Source organism: Acomys russatus, chromosome 30 (genome assembly GCF_903995435.1).
Source record: "Acomys russatus chromosome 30, mAcoRus1.1, whole genome shotgun sequence".
NCBI classification, from domain to species: Eukaryota; Metazoa; Chordata; class Mammalia; order Rodentia; family Muridae; genus Acomys; species Acomys russatus.
Genome location: NC_067166.1, coordinates 27,783,596 through 27,798,737, shown reverse-complemented (window position 1 = coordinate 27,798,737; position 15,142 = coordinate 27,783,596). Strand labels below are relative to the sequence as shown.

Below are 15,142 nucleotides of genomic sequence, written 5' to 3'. Positions count from 1 at the left end.
GAATCTTCTAGAACTGTCTATTCACATTAATCTCTTAGTAACAAGGTCAGGCTTCTTAGCTGATAGACTGTCCTGCCTCCTCAACCCACCATTCCTTCCTACAACAGAGTTCTGATCATGTTACAAATGTTCCTGTGCTTCATATGGCACAAAGTTCTCTTCAGATAAACCTCAAGGGTTCTTGAAGGGGACTTCAAGAACTTTACTTATCTCCTTCTTACATCCTTGGTCTCCAACCTCTTCTTCTTGAACTTTCTCAAGGAAATGAGAGGATAATAATATTAAATCACAGGTAAGTTGAAGAGGCTTTCTTTGAATGGAAATGACAGATGTTTGTGATGGATCCTATAAATAACGCCTGAGTATAGGGATGAGGGAGACATGAAAGGACAGGGTTGATTTTTCTTGGCATGTGTAGTAAACCCTGACCAACAGGGTTTTTGGTTTTGTTTTTGTTTTGTTTTTGATTATTCTCAGATATTCTAAACGAGCCCCATGGGCCCTAGGCTGCAATTACTACAATGTGAGCTCTAAGGCAAAAGCGTGCGTACCTGTATTGCTCACTAACACATCCAGTGCCAAGAACAAGCTAGAGCAAATGTTCAGCAAGTGTTCGTGAAGCGAATAGATCTATCTTTGTTTCTCCAGATGGCCCAGTTCTGTGTTTTGGGTCTAAATTTTCCTTGGTAAACATTTGTTGGATTGAACAGCCAATAAAGAGTTGCTTGGCTCAAAAACAGAGTCCTGTATTTTATAAATTTGATTATAAGCCATGAAGCAGACCTTTTCTAAAGTACATCTCTGACCTTTTAAAACCATGTAATAAAGACACCTCTACTTGTGCAGGAACAATTTTTTCTTCCTTAAGAACTCTGGACTATATCTGATGCCAGCCCCAACTTACAAATTTTAAGCTGAAAAAAAAAAAAAAAAAACTCCCCCTGAAATGAAATCCATTTGTCTTAGAAGTGTCTTAGAAGGATACTCACATTACAAAGATTCCCGATGCATTCAAACTCAGTTTCTGTGCCGTACAGTCAGTGGTCTTCAGAATACTGTATTTTAGTGTATAGACAGTGAAAACCATGGGTACAAACGTGGCTTGGAATGGCAGGATCTGACCACCTTGTATAGTGCTCTCTATAGACTGCTGTCCACACTGTGCATGAAACAGAATGCTATGCTTTTCCTGTCTCCACAAGGTGGTCACAGGTTATATGCACTCTTCTGTAATCAACTGAGTCACTGTGATACAGTCATGGATGAAAATATCCACTGTCCTACAAAGATATAATAAAAATATTAAACTTTCAAACTATGATAAACTCTATGGATAGTATTCTTAATATTTTACACATCACTGATTTTTCTCATTTATTCTGCACATACTGGTTATGTACTTTTAATTAGTTGTATTCCATCTCATATTTAAAAGTCCTTTGGAAATATCTAAGGGACATTCATCTTAAATATTTTTCTGCAGCCCAGGCTAACCTGGAACAACTCACTAAGTAATCCAATCTGGCCTTGAATCCATGGCAAATACTACAGATTTGGTCTCCCGAGTCATGGGAGTATAGGCATAAGCCAAACATGGCTAAAATGCTTGGAAATGTTCTCTAAGAAGAACATTTGTTTAATGAAGAGGAGAGTATCAAGGACTGAACCCAGTAATTAACTAATAAACAGAGAAGAATCAGCCAAGAAGCCTAGCTAGTAGGTGGCCAGAGTAAAGGAGGACCACACAGAACAAATGCTGTTCCAAAAATCGAGAGGAGAAAATAGATGAGATGGGCTTTATCAAACATGCTGATGACAGAGAATGGACCAAATGTTGGATTTGACACCATGGTGTACACGATAATTTTGATTGGAAGGAACGGATCTCAGTTGGGAAAAAAATGATGACAGAATGAGAAGTTATGAAACAGAATGGTGAAAATTAAAAAGAAATGTCCTAGGTTTTACTGGTGATAAATATGGGGTGATCTTTGCTTTCAAGGGTCTAAAAATGTTATTTTAAAATTATTTTTTATTTTTGGAACTCAAAATGATTACATTTATATTTGTAAGAACTCATCTTTCTTTCTTTCTTCCTGAGGGTTTCATACATTTGTGGAATGACATATGATCAGTATGCTTCCTGTTTTCCCTCTTCAACATATTTTTCACTATATTCTCTTCCTATGTTTATGTCTATTTTTTATATAGCACCAATTATTAGTGCTGCTAGGGCGTGCATGGGTATGAGGCGATCACTGGGACGTGGGATGAATACCAGCAAGCACTTTACAGAGACAAGTTATTAGAATAAAGAAAACGGTCAGTTTCATAAAGTTCCTTTAAGAACACAAATTTTATTAACCATCATATTTTCAGATTGCTTACACCCAAGATAAAAGATATGTTGTATAGGAGTCATCTCATAAAATGTTCAAACATGCTGTTTAAAGTGCAATTAAAAAAGAATTGGAGACATTTTAAAAAGGTGTTTTTTTCCTATTTCTAAACTCTTCCAAGAGTCATTAGAAAGTTATAATAACAAAGAAACAAATATGACAAATGTGCCCTTTATAACAAGACTCAGATTTAACAGGCAACATGTATGGTTGAGAAAAGTCTCATTCTGTCACCCAATCAATTTGTCACATACTTGTGTAATCCATTGGGTTCATATAGTTGCAAGACATAGTAACCATCGCTGCTAACTTGAAAGCCTGTCTTTTCGTTAGAACTAACTGGATATAGAACACAGTTTGATGAATACCAAAGGTGATTCCTAATCAAAGAGCCCTTCTGGGCTGCTGTTTCTCAGGGTTTCGAGAGACATGTTTTCAGCAGAGGTGTTCTCATCTGTCATGGCTGGAGGCAATGAAGAGGTAGGCCTAGAGTAAGGAAAAAAAAAAAAAATCAGAATAGTTACCTTTCAGGTTTTTTTTTTTTTAATTTCTATTTTTTATTTTTTCCTTTCATTAAAAACAGTTTTTCTTACATAATATATCCTGACTATAGTTTCCCCTCTCTCTGCTCTTCCAGTTCCTTCATTCTTCCTCTTCCATCAAAATTCATTCTCTTACTGCATCTCATTAGAAAACAAACACACTTCTAAGGGATAATAATAAGATAACAGAAGATAAAACCAAAAGTAACACATGAGAATAGAACAAAACAAACAAACAGAAGAAATAGTGTCCAAGAGAAGGCACAAGAAACAGACCGCTTATTCACATGCTCAGGACTCCTATAAGAACCCTAAGCTGAAAGCCATTTGCGCGCGCGCACACACACACACACACACACACACACACACACACACACGATCTGTAGGATAAAAGGCAAGAAAAATGAAGGAATGAATAAAATTCAATAACAACAGCAAACAATCTGAACCTCCAAAGATGTAGAGTTTGTTTTCCATTGGCCAGTTACTGCTGGTCATGCAGCCTACCCATAAAAGTCATTTGTTTCTCCAATGAGACTCTATGAAGAAAACTCAATTTTCATTACAAGTAGTTTTCAATTAGAGATAGCTTATGGCTTAGGAATGAGGCATGTGCCCACTATTCCTTTCAGCTACAGGACCCCATCAGTTGCAGACCTATGTAGGTCCTGTGCATGCTACCTCAGTCTCTGTGAGTTCACATGAGCACACTTAATGTTGAGTTAGATGACCACTTTTCCTAAGTGTCTTATATATATCCTCTGGCTCTTACATTCTTGCCAACTCCTCTTTTGCAGGGTTGAACTCAGAGGAGGGGCATTTGATGGAAAGTTCTTGTTTAAGGTTGAAGGATCTGAGTTATCTCACTTTTTTGCATATTTTTTTTGCTGGGTCTCTCCATTTGTTTTACCCATTAATAGACATGTTCTTTCTCTGTTACTGTACCCTCTGATCCCATAAGATTTCTCTAGTAGCCAGCTGATCAGTTGATTGCCTGTGTATAGTTAATAATGACTCCATATCCATGGCAGATGCTGATGAAAGATACTGGTCCATATCATTTATTGCATCTGCATATAATCACACAACAAGCTTAATTCTATTCATATACACCAGTGCAGCTACTGTTTCCTTGGATTTGGCATGTATATGCAGGTACAGTTTTGATACCCAGGACAACAGCCTTGCTCCCTGGCATGGTGAGAATATTAAGCTCATAGATTACATAACTCAGCCAAAAGTGAAGCTTCCAAACATCAATTTATGTCCTTGACCAAACACTGCCAGTGGTTTACCCTTGAGCCCAAGAAAGCATTACTCAATGTTAACAACCGAAGAGATTCAGGGGCAGATATTATTATAGCAAATCAATCTACTCATAGATGCATCTCCATAGCTCCAGCTTCAAAGCCATGGCAAGCACACTACAGCTGAAAGAGCACAAGGTTGAAGTTAGGACACACGGACGTAAATCAGTGATGTGGCTTTAGGCAACCCAATGGGGGCGTTGGCTCTCTTACTTATAAAATTGAGGTGACATGTACCTCAATAGTGATATGAAGAAGCTTAAACTTGGTGATGCAAATGAAAGTGCTGGTAAGTTCCCATAAGACATGAATATACTGTTATTATCAGTTGTTAAATATTGGATAAAATGTTAAGACCCCCCCCCCCGCGGTAGTAGCAGAATAAAGAAATAGCCAAAGAAAATCCAGAAATATCAGCTATGTATGATTATGTTAAAATCCATGCACCTACAGTTAGTTGTACAGATTGTTAAAAATGAATTCACCACCCAGTCCTCTTTGGTTTCTTGACTATGCACAATTAACCATTACCAGCTGCCACTAACGTGGAGTATGTCAATCTTATTCCAAGTAAGCCAAGGGCAGACAACCTGACTATGCCAAGGTGCTAGGTGTTAATATGTTGTCAAGATGACAAGAAAAACCCTCCGGGAATTAATAGTAAATGCAGATTTAACTATCATAGCATGTAACCAAATATGTATAATGTACTTCAAAAGAGAAAAAAATAAATAGCAGCTGTATAAATAGCAGCTTATCATTACACACACACACACACACACACACACACACACACACACACATACACACACACTTTTTCCCTCTGGTCTAAGATGTCTTAGTTGCTTTTAATTCTCTTGAGCAAATAGAGGATTGAGTTATGTCAACCATGAAATCAGACTTGGAAAGGCCTCTGCAATACAGTTCACTGTTTAGACATTGAACCCTCAGAAAACAGGGGTCTATCATTCTGTTTTAAAAATTCATCAGAAGACAAGACAGAAAGAAACAGACTCCCGGTGCTACACTTACTACTGTCGTCTGATGAAAGCCTGGTGCTTAAGAAACAGATTTGATGCTTGTTAGGGAACTGAGGCATGGTGGGTGCTGTGAGGATGACACCATGACAGGAATAATGCACTAGTCTCAGGTTTTGTAGCCACAGTGAGTCAACAGAGAAAGTTCAGAACTGTCCACACCAAAGAAAAGTTAACATCATTCACAAGTGACAACTATTTCAAAGACCTTTTTGTAAATTATTTAAGACAGAAAGAACTAAAAAAAATTTTTCCTGTTTTACATTTTTAATTTTTAAAAAGATGATATTTTCTTCATTTGTAGTTTTGCAACATAATATCTTCTTTGAGGTATCTTTATATGTTAAAGAGTTTAGATCTAAACCCTTCATTTATTTAATTTGGATGTGCTAACCATTAGCCCACTGGTATGTAGCCGAGTTGATTGCATTTTTCTTTGCCCTTAGGCCTGGCATTGTGGCACACACCCTCAATTCCACAACTTGGGAGGCAGAGATAAGCAGATCGCTGTGAGTTTGAGGCCAGCAAGATCTACCTAGCAACTTCCAAGTATTCCAGCGCTACACAGTTGCAGACCCTGTCTTATAAAACAAAGCAATAAAAAACCAAAACCATTCCATCTAGTCAAAACTCCCTAACCCCCAAACTGACATTTTCAATAGCTATCATAAGCAACAGCTGTATTAATCTCCTTATGCATATGTTAGCATCTTTTTCACATTTTTAATGGACATGCTGCTCAAAACATGCTTAGAGGTGAAATCTGAAAACAAGGAACCCAGTGAGCCTGCTTCTAATGTCTCAATAGAAAATGATATCAATAGATAATTTAAAAATTGAGAGTTCTTTTTTGTGTAATTAAGTTATATCCATTAGTGATGGCTCCAGTCCAGTCCTAAACTTCCTAAAAAGATTTTTCCATATTCAGATTGATTTGTATTTCTTCATTTAGAGACCTGACATTTTCAGCTTACATTCTAATATGTGTTTGTATTCATTCAATCAATATTTAATATGTATGCACTATGAACAGCTCATTGTGTTATGGAAGTATAACAGAACACGCAACAAAAGAATGCATACTACTCTATGGCTCTGTCTAACAGTCCAAATCAAAACTAAGCAATACTTAGCTTTGAATTTGGTATATGAGTGTGTGTGTGTATGTGTGTGTGTGTGTGTGTGTGTGTGTGTGCGTGTGTGAATATGTGGTATACACATGTGTATACTTTATCCATCCGTCTATCTATCTATCTATCTATCTATCTATCTATCTATCTATCATCTACCTATCTATCCATCTATATATCTATCTATCCGTCTATCTTTCATATGTATAAACTGTGCATTCTTATTCTATTTGCTCTCCCATAAGATGTCATTTCTAGATATTTTTGGCACCTATGCAACAATCTTCTCAGATTTCTAGACCTTATAGCTTTGGCTGTTGTGTCGATGTTCATAGACAAGACCAGGAGCAGTGGTGCTAGGCACAGAGAGCTTAGTTTAGATGAGGAGAGCTGAGGCACCGGCAGGACATGTACTTGCCGGCAGGGGGTGGTGGGGTAGTGTTCTTCCGAACAGAGATCAGGGAAGGCATCTTTGGTAGATGGCAGATGTGGCTGTCAGTGCCTTCCAATTAATTGGTCACTAGAGCAAAGGGAGAAGGTGGAGAGATACCCAGCAAAGAGCCTATCAAATAAAACAATGCATCGATAGGGACGACTGAGATTTAAACTGCAGAGACAGCCAGAGAGATGAACCAAAAGAGGCAGAGGAGTGACTCAAGACAGCAGCTGGGGCTGTTGCTACTTGAGCCAAATTCTGGCTCTCACTGAAATGTTGACTGCTAAAGCTTACAGTTTAGGTCAGTTATTTCACCCATTATTAATTATTTGGTGCTAAGAAGAATAACCTGCAAGGATACTTCCATGCTTACAATTTATCATACATAAGATCATTTATCCTAGAGAAGGCAGGCAATGTTTTCCCCAGGAAGGAAGCAGTATCAAACTCCCAGGTTGCGGTCCTCACACACTCAACTGCTGAGCCATCACACCCCCCCCCCCCCCCCATCTCAGCAGAGCAGCTGGAAGGAACTGTTCTGCTTATGTTTACAAAAAGAAAGCCCATACAGTTAAGCTCTGTTTTACTCTCTTTCTCCCCCCTGGGGTTTGAGTCCAGTGGTACATGAACATCTGTCTCCAAGTGAATGCACAGCTTACACAGATACATAAAGTGAACACTTAAAAAGCCACATATTGTGAAAGAATTGCTGGGGCATGTCAGTAATCTTAGAACAGAGGAGACAGAGGGAGTAGGGTCAAATGTTTGAGGTGAGCCTGGGCTAGCTTGTAGGTATATATCGAGTCTTAAAAGCAAAACAAAATAGAAGCCAAATATCTAATGGTGTAATTTTAGGATGCATCAACTCAATTTTTCATGAGAAAGACTAACCAAAAGTCCCACAGAAAACAAAGGAAACCCTCCACAAAACAACAACAAAATCGAACCAAAATATAAGGTACCCACTGAGATTAAGCAACCAGAGATCATTAAACCAACTTCAGCAGAGATCCATCCATATATTTTTCAAGACAGTTTATGAATTATCAAACTCAACTATATCACTATCATTTAAATAAAATATTTAAATAATGAACATAGAGATTTGATATCACCTAATTACCACTTTATTTTCAAACTAGAAATTAGTACTTTGTAATACATCAGATTTTAGGATGGGAAAAGGTGACCAATTTCTAGCTGACCTTATAAAAACCAAGGCTTCTCCTAAACAAATTAACAGACCGAAGCCACCACAGTAATAGCAGAGGCTCACACTGTCTGGAATTCACAGGTCTAGACGTCATTTCATTGGCCTGAGAAAGTGAAAGCGGAGAGGCAGACTCTCTTAGCAACCACCATGGCAAGCAAAGAAGACTCGTTAGTTGTTTTCAATTAAACTCATAAATATCTTCTAATACGCATGGCCCTGCTGTTGAAATATGAGCAAGAAGTACACATAAATGGCCCTGGAAACATATGATGTTGAGCAAAATAAGAAAAGAAGGACAACAAAAGTAGCTATGCTTAACCCTATAGTGTCCTCAATGACTTATAAACGTTCTAAAGCAGAACTCTAAAAATGTCCTGAAAAACTATCTACAGTGGATTTGAAAATAAGACTATTGGGGACCAATCAATTGCTCAGCAGGTAATAGCGGTTGCCACAAGAGGCTGACGACCTGAGTTGGATCCCTGGAATCCACTGCATAGGTAGCTGGAGAGAACCAACTCCACAAAGTCGTCCTCTGAGTATAATTCATTTTTAAAACCAAACCATTGGATAAACACACCCATAATCCCCATGGATGGAAGCACTGATACAGAAATTTTGTAAAAGTAAATTGAAATTGTTTTCACCCGATACACTTATTTGGGTAAGAAATATTGTTCAGGGTGACCAGTCAGGTAATCAGCAGACTAGCTCACACATGCTTTACAAAGCAGCCTCGGATGCCTTCGTTGGTGTAGTTATTGGTTTGTACTGACACAGGAGATGTTTGCTGTTGTTGCTCAGTGCACTACACACGAAAGCTTTTTGGGAAGGCTCTACTTCATGGTACCTGGCACCATATCTTGCACACAAATGTTCCAGTGACGGCATGTACTAACAATGACAAATGAGTGTCAAGGAGACGGCTCGCTGAAGTCAGACAGTCCACCCAGCACACAGCAGGTGATGTGGCAGTAAGCAGTCAGGCAGCAAGGCCAGGGTGTTAGGCTATGCTTTCTTCACTCTAAAGTCAACAGTGCTTGCACTGCACCAGCTAATGGGGACTAGTAACTTCTGCATTTCCTCCAGAGGATGCTCCTGTTCCCAGGAGGGCAGCATGAATATGGATATAGTTTGTCTCAAAAGTCATCCTATGAGATAGTCTTTAAAAAGGAATGAGACCCGTGATGTAAATGTTTGGAATATATTTTTCTTTACTAGCGCCTCTTGTTTTTTTCTTTTTTTTTTTTTAATTAATTTATTCTTGTTACATCTCAATGTTTATCCCATCCCTTGTATCCTCCCATTTCCCCCCCCCCCCCCATTTTCCCATTATTCCCCTCCCCTATGACTGTTCCTGAGGGGGATTACCTCCCCCTGTATATTCTCATAAGGTATCAAGTCTCTTCTTGGTTACCAGCTATCCTTCCTCTGAGTGCCACCAGGTCTCCCCCTCCAGGGGACATGGTCAAATGTGAGGCACCAGAGTACGTGAGAAAGTCGTATCACACTCTCCACTCAACTGTGGAGAATATTCTGACCATTGGCTAGATCTGGGAAGGGGTTTAAAGTTTACCGCCTGTATTGTCCTTGGCTGGTGCCTTAGTTTGAGCGGGATCCCTGGGCCCAAATCTGCCCATCATATTGTTCTACTTGTAGATTTCTAGGACCCTCTGTATCCTTTTATTTTGCTATTCTCCCATGCGTCTCTCATTTAGAGTCCCAATAGGATGCCCTCCCCTCTGTCCCAGTTTCCTGGTAAGTGAAGGCTTTCGTGGGACATGTCCCTTGGGCTAGTATGCAGATATAAGTGAGTATATACCATTTGATTCTTTCTGCTTCTGGGTTAACTCACTCATGATCATTTCTAGCTCAATCCATTTATCCACAAAATTCGGGAATTCCTTGTTTTTAATAGCTGAGTAGTATTCCATAGTGTAAATGTACCACAGTTTCTTTATCCACTCTTCTACTGAGGGACACTTAGGCTGTTTCCATGTTCTGGCTATTATGAATAAGGCTGCTATGAACACGGTTGAGCAAATTTTCTTGTTGTGTGCTGGAGCATCTTCTGGGTATATTCCAAGGAGTGGAATAGCTGGGTCTTGAGGAAGCCCTATTCCCATTTTTCTGAGATAGCATCAGATAGATTTCCAAAGCGGCTGTACTAGTTTGCATTCCCACCAGCAATGAAGGAGTGTTCCTCTCTCCCCACATCCTCGCCAGCATGTGGTGTCGCTTGAGTTTTTTTATCTTAGCCATTCTGATGGGTGTAAGATGGAATCTCAGAGTTGTTTTGATTTGCATTTCCCTGATGACTAAGGAGGTTGAGCATTTCTTTAAGTGTTTCTCAGCCATTTGATAGATGAGTATCAAATGGCCTCTTGTTTTTTCATGGGAATAGTACATAGCAGAAGCATAAAAATCCTTCTGTCATTAAATTTTTAAGTAAAATGAGAGCAAAGTACAGACTAATGTATATAGAAAACTAGATTATACACATATGTATATATACAAATGTATGTGTGTGTAAGTTCACATACATATGTGCTCCTGTGTCTAGTACAAAATAATGGTGCTGCCTGGTTGTGCTCTTCTTTGGAGGCTCAGGTGGAGAAGGAACTGTTTTATACATTTTCATCTTGGTGAAATCTCTCCCACTTTCAAGGTGGGTCACAGTGTGCATCATTACATCACCACTGCTTTAATGCTGCTGCTGTTTTTGTTTTCTTTGACTTTTCCTCCTGATTCTACCACTTAGTGATGACTCTGGACTCACCTGGGTAACCCAGTATTACATTTGTGACTTTATAAGTCACCTTATTTGCATCCTCAATTCACCTGTAAACTGAGTGTTTGCTCCATGTGGTCAAGTGTGGGAAGCCATGCCAAATTCTGCCATGTCAGAAATCCTGTGTTTAGGTGCATGCTGTGACCTTCAAGTTGCTGACCTTTGCCTCACGAGGTCTTGTGTTCCAGGCTATCCTTGTACTATTTACCTTTGAAAGAAGTAGGGAAGTCCCAACTTGGAACTACCCAGAGGATCAAGGAAGCTCTTACAGGGAACTACTCAGAGAACTAGGAAGTTCTATTCAGGCTATTGCATTCTTGCCTGGGGGCTAGGGTGAGTCAGATTAGAATAGATCCTATTGACCTTGCTCTCTATATATTCTTACTAGTAGGGCATTAAAGTGAATCTTGATCAGAAATTTCCTGACTTGATTCGTTATTTCTTGCGTCTCTGTATCCTAGTTTCAATCTCCACTCCCTCTTCTGGGTAAACCCTGATTGGATTTTTCCAGCATGCTGGGACCCAAAAGTCAAGCACATTCTCAGGGTCCAGGGATTAAGAGTTCAGTCATTTTGGAATGAAGTATTATTCTGATATCATCTCACCATTCACTTTGTTGGGACACAATTGTTGCTCCAAGCTACTAGGCTAAATACACTTCAGGAAAGCTGACTAGAGGAGGAGAAGCAAGAGCAGGTTTATGGAAAGCCCAGAGCTAAAGAATGGAGCCAACTCTAGATGGTTGAAAACATTTGCTAGATTCAAGCAAGATGACCCAAAAGATCATAAAAAAATACACTTGGGGTTGTCTCTAGAAATTAATGAAACCAGAATTATTGACCCAGGCTGGCCAGAGGTTTTCTTGTTTTATACTATGAGCTTACATAATTACTTTTCTAAGTAGTTTTGGGGCTTTTACATTTATATGTTTAAAGTCCACATTAGTGTTTTCAGTCCATTTTACTAGCATGTTTGAAAGGGACAAGTTGTGGTGAAATGAATGGTCGTTCAATCTTTGTGCCTGTGGTCTCAATAGGAAATGCTGGTAAATTTCTAGGCACACACATTCTCAGAACCCAACCATTCCAAGACCCTAGAATATTGAATTTTCTCCTAATATAATTCATTTTGTTATTATTCTTTATTATCATTAAATCTTTTGGAGTGTTAGTGCTAGGTCTTCTAGTTGGCCACTGAAAAACCAGTCAACGATGAAACACAATCTTCTCCACATTTCTCTCCCATGTCAAGAGGGGATTACCAGCTCAGTCTGTCCATAATCAATTAAGAAACAGAAGCAATCAGAAAAAATTAAAATATTAAAGCAAGAAATATAACACTTGTTTGGAATTAGGAAATTTACACGCACATTTACCCCCATAAAAACTGAAGAGGCCATAAACACCCATGGAAAATATTCATCTGGCTTCTCTACTCTGATCATAGTATCCTTGAAATATGTATATAACTTCAAATTTCTCCCAAACTGTTATTCTATGGGAAAAAAATTGCTTAATTCCATTAAGTGACCTTCCAAAGTTCACTTTTCATTTTTGTTTCCATAACAGAAGGGTCATTATAAAAGAAAAAGAATGTTTGATTTTTCCCCTTCTGCCACTGAACACTTCTCTAAAGGTGGACAATTTGCAACTACAAGAAACGCCTTAAAGAACCACTCACAACAGCTATTTCTCTACAGCAGGACCTACGGCTTCTATGAGCAATTGTCTATATGTATAAGATATAAAACTCAAGAAACGCTTTTTCTCAACAGTTTGTCTTAAACACAAGATATATTTTTTAAAAGTGATATAGCACATACAATAACTTCTTGACCTATGATATAGATGAATTATTAGAAAGTAGTACTTATAAGAACTTAACAATAGTCAAGCCAAATGTCAGAATGTATTTTTCATATATTCCTTCCTTTTACATTTTAAAGTCTCAGCCATCATGCTAGCCCATGATAGAAAAGATTAAGGCAAAGACTTATACTTTTGAAAATCTTACCATTGAACTGAGCAATAGTATATTTAAAAACTAATACATGCTGATGGTTACATAGATATGAATTATTGATTTGTGGAGTTTAAAGCTCATTTAAGCCTGTAATATATTGCTAGGGAAATACATTTTTTCTAGGGAAGGCCCCTCTATATTTGAAGATAAATAAATACCACAAAATGCTATGTGAGTGATCTATAGGATAGCTATCAATGACCTCAGAAGAAATACATTGCTGTTATTCATTCAAGTCAATTGTTATTCATAACAACAATAAATTTCTTTTGTCACTTTAAGCAACGTTAAAACAAAATAGAGTTAACCAATATATCAGTCCATTGAATATTTATGCGGGATTTCTATGTGCACTTTAAATCTATTTTATTATAGTAACATATTGGTAGATTCTTCTTTTCAGACAAACTCAAAGCAAATATCTAACACTGGAGTGAGTGTTAATAAGCCATTTCTACCCCTGAATGTCTCTTCTGAGCACAGAATGCTATTCCTGTGTTCTTAGGACAGATGAGACCACAGTGGCTCTCGGGTCCCATCTAAAGCCACAGGGCTGACCTTTCCGTATCATGTCTGGCCTTCTTTATTTTCTGTTCAGTCATAAATACATCTTATGATTAAATAGTAATTCAATAGTTGGCACAAATAAATACTGTATTTCCTATCATTTTAAGAAGACAAAAAGTTCAAGCATAGAAATTCTAGATACAATCGGAGCCTCATTTGTTTTTCCATTTGGTATTTACTACTTCTTTTACAAAGACTTGGAAATTCAAAGAAGGAATTGATCATATTCTGTGCCTTTACCTATTGTCATTTTAATGGCATATCCCTTAAAAATTATAGTAGTATCTATATAATGAAATTCTGTATAATACTTTCTCTGAATAATTTATTGAAGACTACTTTTAAAAATTGGCAGATCTACATAGTTATTTTTAGTAATGTCATACTTATTCCTCAACATGAACTATCCTAAAAGTAAAATTGATTTTAAATTAATTTTTACTATTAGTATGTATGCAGTGTGTGTGTGTGTGTGTGTGTGTGTGTGTGTGTGTGTGTGTGTGTGTGTGTGTGTGTGTAAGTGCAGGTGCATGTGCCACAACCCATGTGTGGGTATCATATGACATCTTTTCAGGAAGTTGTCTCCTTGCCAATGAGTACAAGCATTTTCCAAATTTTCTCTTCTAATAGATTTAGTGTATTCAGTTTTATGTTGAGATGTTTGATCCACTTGGACTTGAGTTTTGTGCAGAGTGAGGAATATGGATCTATTTGAATTCTTCTACATGCATAAATCCAGTTAGACCAGCACCATTGTTGACATTGTTTGGTTTTGGCTTCTTTGTAAAAAACGAAGTGTCCATAGTGTGTGAGTTTATTTCTGAGTCTTTGGTTAGATTCCATTGATCAATCTATCTGTTTTTATGTCTATACCATGTGGTTTTTGTTTGTTTGTTTGTTTTGTTCTTTTTTTTGGTTTTTGTTTGTTTGTTTGTTTGTTTTTTTTTAGTACTATTGTTCTGTAGTACAGCTTGAAATCAAAGATGGTGGTTCCAGAAGTTCTTTTATTGTATTGGACTATTTAGCAATCCTAGGTCTTTTATTTTTCCATATGAAATTGAAAATTGCTCTTTCCAGGTCTGTAAAAAATTGTGTTGGAATTTTGATGGGAATTGCACTGAACCTGTAAATTGCTCTTGGTAAGATGGCCATTTTTACTATGTTAGTCGTACCGATCCATGAGCATGGGAGATCTTTGCTTCTCTTGGTATCTTCTTTAAACTCTTCAAAGCCTTGAAGTTCTTGCTGTACAAGCATTTCACTTCCTTGTTTATAGTTACATCAAGATATTATATATTACTTGTGGCTATTGTGAAGGCTCACCCTGTCTCTTAAGTTGTAGTTAGAACAGCATTTTGCCTGATTAGGCTTCTACTGGCCTTTTAGAAGCCTTGAACTCACTATGTACCTAAGGATGACTTTGAACTTCTGACCTTCCTGCCTCCACTTCTTCAATGCTGGCATTACACCTGTGTACCACCATACTTGGTTTTGCGGTGCTAGTGATCAAACGCAGAGCTTAGGGCATACTACTAAGTTACCTACTTAGCCATAACCCCAGATACTTTTCACTCGTTTTTTCTTAGAAAAATCAGAATAGTTCATGTTACTAGTGATAAACAGTGTTTCTTATCTATTATATGAAGGTAAATTGTCTTTCTTACAACGAAATAAATGGCTATTATTTGTTTTGAAATA

General features: G+C 37.8%; 1 protein-coding gene across 1 annotated transcript in view; it reads right to left on the bottom strand.

Moving 5' to 3' along the window:
- Positions 1 to 2,647: 2,647 nt before the first annotated feature.
- Positions 2,648 to 15,142, bottom strand: part of Xrcc4 (X-ray repair cross complementing 4) — a 184,573-nt gene continuing 172,078 nt past the window's right edge. The window contains exon 8 of the mRNA XM_051172609.1: positions 2,648 to 2,885. Coding sequence (XP_051028566.1) covers positions 2,780 to 2,885 — 106 coding nt within the window. The 3' untranslated portion in view covers positions 2,648 to 2,779. The remainder of the gene's footprint in view (positions 2,886 to 15,142) is intronic.